The 9,525-nt window shown below is 55.1% G+C and overlaps 1 protein-coding gene across 1 annotated transcript; it reads left to right on the top strand.

Annotated features, from left to right (window-relative positions):
- The first annotated feature begins 8,805 nt into the window (after positions 1-8,805).
- Positions 8,806-9,270, top strand: LOC136548231 (uncharacterized). Its single transcript, XM_066539835.1, has one exon. The coding sequence runs from the start codon at positions 8,806-8,808 to the stop codon at positions 9,268-9,270; it is 465 nt and encodes a 154-aa protein (XP_066395932.1).
- The last annotated feature ends 255 nt before the right edge of the window (positions 9,271-9,525 follow it).

Below are 9,525 nucleotides of genomic sequence, written 5' to 3'. Positions count from 1 at the left end.
GGAGTACGGCGGCCGGTCGGACTCGAACCGTGCATCGCCGGAGGAGTTGCCAGAAGATGAGGTCTGGAGTCGCGTCGACCGGGTGTTGTAGCTGAGGCCTAGGGAGACGGTTGCGGGAAAACCCATACCGCTCAACGCCTCGATCGCGTCCACATTGGTGCGTTCCCTTGTTTTTGTTCGTGCTTCTTCTCTGCTCTTTCCTATTTCTTTGATCTAGTTCATTTGTTCTGTAGGGGCTTGGGAGGTATAAGTCCTGACCACACCTTCCCAAGGGATCGGAGGGCGTGGCTCGACAGACCACTCAGAAGGAGGCGGCCGAGGCTCGGAAGAAGAAAAAGAATAAGGAGATCCTACGAAAGTAGGAGAAGGAGTAGGAGATCGTCCGGCGCACGAGGGCCAGAGAACGTAGGAGCGATGTCGAGTCAGAACTTGCGTCGGACGATCCTACGGATATGGATGATATGGTCTTCTTCGGCGAGGAGGAGAGCGGGGGGGTCATTGCAACCTCAGTGGAGCATCACGATACCGCGACGTCGTCCTCTGGTGACGAGCTGGTGGCCGCACGTCATGTAGTGGATCCCTCGTCGAGGAAGCGCATAGCAAGCATAGACGTCGTTGGTGAGCGAGCGTCGAAGCGGACGCGGTCACCGCGCCCCTTGGCAGCGTCGTTGGCCCCGTCCCCACCTATCATGGACGTGGCAGAGCAAGGCGGGCAGTCTACTGAGGGGCGGACTAACACCCGCGTGTCGCTCAGATCGGTGCCGATGCATGACTCATGGCGGGGGGAGGACCTGCCTACTGTGGGCATAGTCGAGCATGTCGGGTGATCTGAGGGGTAGACCGGAGCACATGTGCCACGTGAGTTAAAGTCAGAGGATACTGCGCTTGTTGCTTCGGTCGAGGATTCTCGAGCCAAGGGTCGGGATGACCCGCAGGTTGGGTAGGAGCTAGTAGGGATGACTTTGCCCCCTGCCGAAGTAAAGGAGCATGGGTCATGGTCTGGGAGCGGTCCTCGACGCATAGGCCCATCGATGTCGGGGTCAGCCTTCAGAGTTGTGCCACTCACCACCCGGTATGTCTTTCTCCGTTTCCTTTTGGTTTTTTGTTGGTTGAGCTTTTTGTTGGAGTGTGACTGACCCATACCTTCTGTCAGTGGCCTAGGGATGCTGGGGATGAGTATTGCCCTGACTGTCATGCAGGAGACCTAGAAGCCCATTCTGCAGCGTGTCGCGGTGGCAAGATGTTTTGTTCCAGGGATGGTGCCCTCTGGTTCGGCTGTTAATGAGGCGATGGCTGTGGCGTCGGTGTTGGCGGCGATCCCAGTGCCGATGGCGATGGTGGCATCAAAGGTGACTCTGTGGTGGAGGCAAGGGATACCGAGCTTCCTGCCTTGCCGGGTGGAGGGTCACGTGGCTTACCCTTGCCGTCGGAGCCGAAGGCGCCGGGGGAAGACATGGCCGGGCCGGGGTTGGAATGCTCGGTGGTGGCCTAGGGCAATGAGGTGGTGGAGATCCCATCTGATGACGAGGTGGATGTCGTGGCGGAGCCGTTGGTGCCATTACGGCAACCCGCCGGTGATGTCACGGCGGAGCCGTTGGTGCTGTTGCGGGGCCTGGCGGTGGTCTAGTCGGTGGCTGGGACATCTGGCGGGCCGGTGGTGTTGCCGTGGGACCTGGCGGTGGTACGGTTGGAGGCTGGGCCCTCCGGCAATGTGCCAGAGGGTGACTTAGAGTGGCCCTACCCTGAGCACCCAGTGAACGCGTGGTTCGTCCCCCGGGACTCCCGGGAGCGTCAGCTCTGGGACATCTTTGGGGGGCAAGGGCACGTCGCGGTATTTGAACTCACCATGCTGACCGCGCAGCTTGAAAGCACCTAGAAGAAGGCTCTGTTTGCCCAGCAGTTGGTTGAGGGCGACATGCAGCTCGTGGCGGAGGTCAGTTTCTGGTGCTTGTCCTTAACCCTTTGGATCCTTTGTCGGTTGTTTTTAGCATGCTTGCCTTTTGTAGGAAATAAGGAAGACGTCACCCCACAAGTCCCACTTCCTCCGGTCAGAGTATGCCCAGATGGCCGAGCTCGAGCGTCGGGCGGAGTTCGCTTGCCGTGAGGCCCAAGACCAGACGGTCGAGGCGGCCGTGGCGTGGGCGGAGGGGCAGCGTACGGAGGAGTGGGCGACTGTGGCCAAGCAAGGGCTTGAGGCGGCAAGGGCCCACCAGGCGGAGACTAAGGTGGAGTTGTGGGTGTCCCTGGCGAACACCGAGGTGGCGCTTCAGGAGGCTTTGGCGGCCCTTGATCCGGAGCACGCCACCCTGGAGTCAGCGAAGAAGGCCCTGGAGGTGGAGCGGAGGGCCCGGTCGAAGGCGGATCGAGAGGTGCTTGCGCTCCGGGGCTAGGTGATGGAGATGGAGGACGCGAGTGCCCGGCTGCGTGAGGATCTCTCCACCCTTGAGGCTTCTCACGTCGGTACATACCCTTTTTGTTTTTTGTTGTGTTGGCTTTTCCCTCAGCCTGTTTTTGAGCTCGTCGCTCTTCTCGCAGAGCTGGGCGGAAAAGTGGAGGTGCTGGAGCGGGACCTAGAGACGACCAAGGCGACACTTGGCCGGAATACGGAGGAGCTAGCCAAGTCCTGTGAGGAGCATCGTGCTCTTGAGGGGGATCTTGACCAGATCCACAACGTTGCCCAACATGTCGTTTTAGAGATCTTTGGGTCGGCGTCGAGCACCAGTGCACCCGCTGTCCAGCTGGCGGAGGTCCTCGGGGAGGTCCGGGATCTTATTAGGTCCGGGCTGTTCTATGGAGCGTCAGTGGTGCTGACCGCGGTGGGAACGTACCATTCGCACCTGGACTTTGCCACCATTTGTAGCGGATACGCTGAAGGCATGAGCATGGTGGACATTCAGTCCATTGGGGAGAGCTCGCTGCCGTACACACGGTCGGTGGTAGACCAAGTCTCCACCGAGTGGGTGATGGACATCCGCCGTGAAGACCTAGCCAAAAGCGCGCGTGGAGAGGATGCTACAGAGCTCTCGGATGGCGAAGAGCTTGGGTCGGAGGTGAATGTCGCCCCGGTCTTGGCCGAGCCGGATGCCGTGGCATCGGCAAGTGAGCAGCTCGCGCCTTCGTCGGTTGCACCGTCGTCGGATGTCGCCGGGCCGACCCAGTAGCATGTAAAAATAATAGTAGTTTAGTGGAAGTAGATAGTTTTAAGTTTGTGGGGAAGCCCCCGTATAAAATGTTCATGTGCTTAACAGCTATAATGGTATTTTGTTTTCTGTGATGGAGTCACTCCGTTCGAGGAAGCTTATTCCCCTTCGTTCCTTAGTTTTTCCCTTAGCATAATTTTGTTTTTTAGTTCTTTCTTTCTCATACCTGCCCGTTTGTTCCTACGGTTGCGACCTTGTGAGCCTGGGGCATGGCCCGCGAGGCTCGGCTGTTCGTAACCGTAGGAAAGAGCGGGGTGCGATTAGTCAGAATTTTTAAAACAAAGTTACGTAAGGTAAATTAAAGGAATGAACTACCCCTTCGTTAGGGTAGAAAGGAATTTCTCCATACAACAGTAAACAAAAAAGAGAGGTAGTATTGTCCCCTAGTGGAGCCCCCGAGCGCCCTGAGCCAAAAAATGTTCAGGTCGGGTGCTCTTAAAGGAGCGTACATTAAGTAAATAATGGTAAGACTGAACTTAGGAGAAAAGAAAAATGACATAGCTGTTCCAAGGTGTTTGGTGAGAGCATCGTCGTCGTTATCCTTCAGTCGGTAGGCGTAAGATCAGACCACTTCGCCCTTCAGTCGTTCTGGATCCCTGTCTGCTGCGCCCCCTTCTTCAGTCGCTGCCTCTTTTCCTTTTTCTTGGCCTGCCAGCCTACCTCAGCAGGCGCTTGAGGAGTAGGCAGTCCTTGTAGAGGTGGTTCACGGGGTAGTTGTGGTTGGTGCATGGACTCTCCATGAGCTCATGGAAGTGGCTGGAGGGGCCCTGCTGGGGCGGCGTGCCCACATGATCAGCCGTGGCAACCAACATGGAGTTGGCCGGTTGGCGGTGATTCTTTCTATTCTTTTTCCCCTCTGAGTGGAGGGGCCCTCATTTTGATCCTGACGCTTGGCCTTTCCTTTGCCATGGCCTCCGTTGAAGCGTGGTGGGAACGGCGCTTGCTGGAGGTGTTGGGCGAAGGTTGGTGGCCTCGGGCTGTCAGGGCTAGAACTCCGGTCGACGCCACGCATGCCTTGGTTTGGTCCGAGGCGTGCGTAGACGGGTAGTCGGCATGGAGTGGTTGTTAAGTCAAGACGAGGTGCCGTTGCGGCTTCCTGTGCCATACTTGGTGGTTGTGGCGGTGATAGGGCGTAGTGCCCCATCTGCTGCATCTCTATTCCCTAGATGGGGAGCGAGGTCATGACTCGGCGTCGCGATATGTAGCTCTCCGCTTGTTGAACGGCGGCGGTCTCCACTAGTGCTCGGAGGTTTTGGTGGATCGCCTGTTCACGAGGGTCGTTCGGCTCAGACAAGCTGTACAGGAGCATTGCCACGGAGCAATGTTCTGGCTGGCCCGAGCGAACTACGAGGGATTGGTTCTCCTATTTGGGGTGTTGCGTTGGACCCGACGGGCGCGACCCCGGGCGCCGTTCGCCGGTCTATGCGCGCGGGGCGCAGCGTGGTGCGCCGAGCGCGCTAGCACAGTTGGTGGCCGATGCGGCCACTATCATTGTAGATCCTCCCCGTGCTTGCACCTGAGCTCAGGGGTCTCCACATGAGGGCCCAGAGGGGCGTGAGTCCGTGCGGACTCCATTACCCCTGGCGGCCATTCCGGAGCATCCGTCATAGCGCACTCGCGGGACGGACGGTGGCTTGGTGCCACGTCGCCGATGCTGGAGTCGTCACTCCCGACGTCGTCGTCCATGAAGTTGAGATAGCTGGGACCATAGTCCGCCATCCCCACGAGTTCAGACATGAGAGGGGGCGGCGTCGGCATCTGCTGGAGCCCCCGGGCGTACGTGTCCACGGGAGACACGAGGCCATAGGGGGATCGGCCGTATGTCGGCTGCGATGGGGACAACAGTAACCCACCGAGTATTCGGCGGAAGATAGAACGTAGTACGTAAATAACAGCATGTATATTACTCACAGCGGGGTTTGAGCAGAGAGTTTGCTCGGAATGAAGCGCAGATGCCGAGCCATTGGAGTCACGTGTCCTGGAGTCGATGGAGGACGTCCCTCCGATGGGTGCCGGGTCATGGGTCTCCTCGCGGAGGTAGAGTACGCCGAGCCGGTCGGTGGCGAAGTCTAGGCTTCCGAAGCGGAAGGCCTAGGAAGGCTCGAAGACGGGTGGAACCCGCATCCCGGCGGGCGAGTGTGTGGGAAATTCCATCGAGCCAAAGCGAATCGTATCACCCGAGCCCGCCACGATGGGGGTGGTGGAGAAATGGGCCATCCGATTACCAAAAAAGTGTTGAACGTACAGCGTCTTCCCCACGGATGTCGCCAACTATCAGTACAGAAAGTGACCAACTAGTAAATATTTGTAGTTTTACTGCACGTTGTGATCGGAGGTGGCCTAGCACTCAATGACACGGGATTTATACCAGTTCAGGCAATGTGCCCTACGTCTAGTGTGGGTCGGTCGGTGACTTTATTCCCGAGCCCAGGTGCTCGAAGTTTGTAGTGGGGTTACAAACGAGAGAGAGAGAGAGACGGGGTGTTCGGTCGGTCCGGTCGGAAGGGCTGAGATTGACAAGAGCTATGCTATGAACGAAGTGTCCTAGCGTGTGCTTGAGGGGTTCGAGCTATCGATCTAATGAACCTGAACTTGAAGAAGTCGACTTGGGTTAACTGTCTGTGTTTGGAGGGAGCACATCCCCTTTTATAGAAGAAGGGGATGGCTTTACAAGTGAGAGGGAGAGTGAGTACGGACGTTTCTAAGCCTTGTTGCTCACGCGTGATGGGGATGGGATAATGGTGGGCGCCCGCAATACTGTTGATGTCATAGCAGAATGTCAGGTACATGTGGAAGGGTGAGCTGCTTTCTTCAAGATTGGAGGACGTCGGTACCTGCAAAAATGTTGTCCTGCTGACTGGAGGCATGGCTTTACCTCATTCACCTGGCACGGTGAATTCCGACGCCCACAATACTGTTGATGCCCAGAGGCACATGGGGGTCTTACCGTACGGGTGTTTTGACCGACGCCTGCAATACTGTTCGTGGTAGGGTGGTTGTAAAGTACTATTCCGCAGGGTATGGTCCCTGGTGCCGTGGTTTGACTTGCGAGCCCTGTTTTGCCTTCCTTCGTACGCCTTCTGGTTCTTTCCGAGCGGGCGTCCCCTGTCGGATGGCCCCAGTCGGCTCTGGAGTGCCAGTCGGAGAATAGCGATGGGCAGGGTTTTCTATGAACCCCGATCGGAGACTCGGGGTCAGAGTCGGAGACGGTCCTCGGGTCAGGCTTTCTGAGTGGAGACCGTGCGGAGGCAGTCGGGCCTGACGCTAGCGCTCCGATCGGAGAGGCCGCTCGGAGTTGGCCTGAGCCTGAGCTAGTGCTCCGGTTGGAAAGATGGGCCGAAGGCGGCCAGGGCCTGAAGCGAATGCTTCGGTCTGTTGAACTTAGACTCTCAAGCCGGTCCAGAAGAAAAGAAGCCGTCCTCCTAGGCCGAGCCCTGGCGTGGAAGCCGGTCCCCGAGGGATCTCGGGTTTATGAACGCGACAACATGGCTCTTGTCTTAGTCTAGTACCTTGCTCTTTCTAGTTTGTAGCAGCTTACCGAAAGGGCAAGAGGGACATACCAAGATGGGTATGGGCCTCATCCCCAAGGTGTGTACTGTGATGCGAGTATTAGTGCCATTCTTGGAGATGACTCCATAACACTTGGGAGATGAAATCCTTAGCGACTGCTCCTTATTAGAATGATTGAGGGAAAAGCTTCGTAGTGTACCCTGTCTGCTCACCTTGAAAGTGTTTTGGGAGTAATTAACCTGGGCATATGGGTAACACGACTCATGATGAAAGTGTACAACCTCTACAGAATGTAAAACTGGTATATCAACCATGCTCATGGACACCAGCGGTCTGGATCCTTAGTGAATAGTTGGTTACTTGGATGGTTTGGGTTATGATTAAAATTGCTGTATCTCTAATAATTCATATTCGGGAGCCTAAGCATAACTTAGCAACTTATGATTAATAATAAAATATGATCAACTAAAAGTGCTTACCGCAGTTCAGCCGTGTCAAGCCTTTTAAGCATACATCCCCTCATGTTATGCTTGCTAAACGGTAGTAGCTTACGCTTGTTTTATTTCAATACTTTGACAAAATCCCGAATAGATACCAGATGAAGGTTCTTCAGTGAAGTTTTCCCAGAGGTGTTAGGCTTGTGATTAACCAGTTGATGATTCCTGTGATATTGGAGGCTTCGCCAGAAGAATAGAGTTATAATATATACTGTAAAGTACGACTGTCTTTTGTAACAAATATTTATGGGCATTGTCTTTGATGTTACCCCTTCATTTATAACTATATGTGTGAATTGAATTCATGGGCACACATATGGGATGTACCTAGTTTTGTTCTTAAAACTAGGTGCGACACCCACCCGGTGCCACATTCACCCCCGCAAGCGCAATGGCCCACCCGACACAATCTAGGCAAGGCGTGCGATCAGATCAGGAAGGTAACAATCAATCCCACAACCTTAGCAGATCAGGAAGGCAAAAATCAATCCCCTAACAATCATGATCAATTCCGCGCCCTCACTTACAAGTCCCTAGCCCTCGCACGGCACCGCGCGCAACCTCACCTCCTCGTCCCTGGCCCTCGTGCGCCACCTTCGCCATCGCACACGCCGTCCGCCAATCAACGCCATCGATCCTCCGTCCATCGCCAGCCACAAGTCGCCGTTGCCCGTTCGTAGCACGCCGTCGTCGCCCGTCCGTGGCATGCCGCCATTGCCCGTCGCGCATCGGGCTTCATCGCTACTCGCCCACAGCCGTCGTAAGTTCTTTACATCCATTTACTTCCCGTTGCCTCGCCCTCGGCAAGCTGCCTGCCACCGGTTTTTCTATCGTTCTGCAGACGTGCTGTCATGCCGCCAAGGAGTTCCCGGACGTGAACCTGCACAAACAACACAGGTATAGTTAAGGCTTGCAAGTCCATACTCCTTTTGAATAAGTATATATGCCAAATTAACTTTTAACTCATTAGTATATCACGTTCTAATACATTTGATGATAATATTAGTATTAGATGTAGCCACCACAGATAATTGAAAATTATAGAACCATGTGATAGCTACAACTAAAAAATACGAACAAACAGAAACAGAACAAAGCAACAAAATCAAGATGCCTCTCATGGATCCATTCGAGTTTGCAATTATCATGCTGGTGAATTTCTCTATAGAAACAAGTCAAAAAAATAAAAAAAATAAAAAATGAGGCCACCTCAAGACTTATGTACAGCAGCCATGAGAAATTTTAGTGTCACATATACCTGGCAAGATCATCTTGAGCTCTATACATTTCATCTAGGACCTTAAGCACTGGCACCTGGATTTCCCCCATTACTTAGGTCCTGTTTGGCATGGCTCCACTCCAGAACTCTAGCAAATCCAGAAAAAAATCCAGCCAAACACCCCAGCTCCAAAACTCCATAGAGCTGCCAACTCCATGGAGCTATAGTGCAAATGGGGGTGGAGTTTTGGAGCACCTCTTTTGCTGCTCCAGAACTCTCTCTTTTGAACCTCCTCGTGGAGTTGGTGTGTAATTACCCACCAATGCCACTGATTACATAAAAAAACGATTCGATTCTATTTTTCCGAGCCCTCGCGCCCATGGCCTCCGCGAGTTGCCGCCGCGGCAGCTACCCATCTGCAGCCTCCTCTTCCATCCGAGAGAGCATGGACGGCGGCGCCATGTCCCTTTGCTGCGGCGGCCGCGAACTGCCGATGCAGCTCCGCATCGGCCTCACGGGCCGGGTAGGCCGCCGCGGCGGCTCCAGCACCCTGGGAGAGCACGAGCCTGTCGGCCTGGAGGACGCCGTCCACGCCGCGTCGCTCGTCGCCGGGGCGCCACCGCCTGACTCCGTGACGCGATTCCTGGCGGCGCGCTCGGCGCGGGAGCTGCGGGAGATTGTGGGCCTGCTGGAGGGACACGGCCGCGACGCCCTGAGGCTGCTCCAGGAGCAGGTCCCGGGGCTGGCCGCCGCAGTGGAGCTGGCACGTCACCTGATCGACATGGCGGTCGCGGATTTCAAGGACAACATCGCGGCTTCTGCCGCCGGGGTCATGTGCTTCTGATCTGCTCCTGTCTGACGCTGGAATTGTTTCCTGGTTTTTCGTCCTGTAGATCAATCAATTAGGAGAAAACAGATGTAATTCCATGTTTTTGCTGCTCGAGCAGAGTTTATCAATGATATTGTATATGTATGATTATGCCTTTACTGAATAACGAAGAAATTTTGCTTGTTTAACACTTGCTTCGTTCTGATCGTCCAACAGAGCCTGCTGCATGCAGCAGCAGGTTTGTGCAAAACTCCCATTGCGTGTGCAATG

The sequence above is a fragment of the Miscanthus floridulus genome, chromosome 4, assembly GCF_019320115.1.
Source record: "Miscanthus floridulus cultivar M001 chromosome 4, ASM1932011v1, whole genome shotgun sequence".
Taxonomy (NCBI): Eukaryota; Viridiplantae; Streptophyta; class Magnoliopsida; order Poales; family Poaceae; genus Miscanthus; species Miscanthus floridulus.
Note: the sequence above shows the minus strand (reverse complement) of the source record. Positions and strands in the feature narration are given on the sequence as shown.

Excerpts from the sequence above, each read along its gene's own strand:
- LOC136548231 (XM_066539835.1), top strand. The coding sequence starts at position 8,806 with ATGGCCTCCGCGAGTTGCCGCCGCGGCAGCTACCCATCTGCAGCCTCC.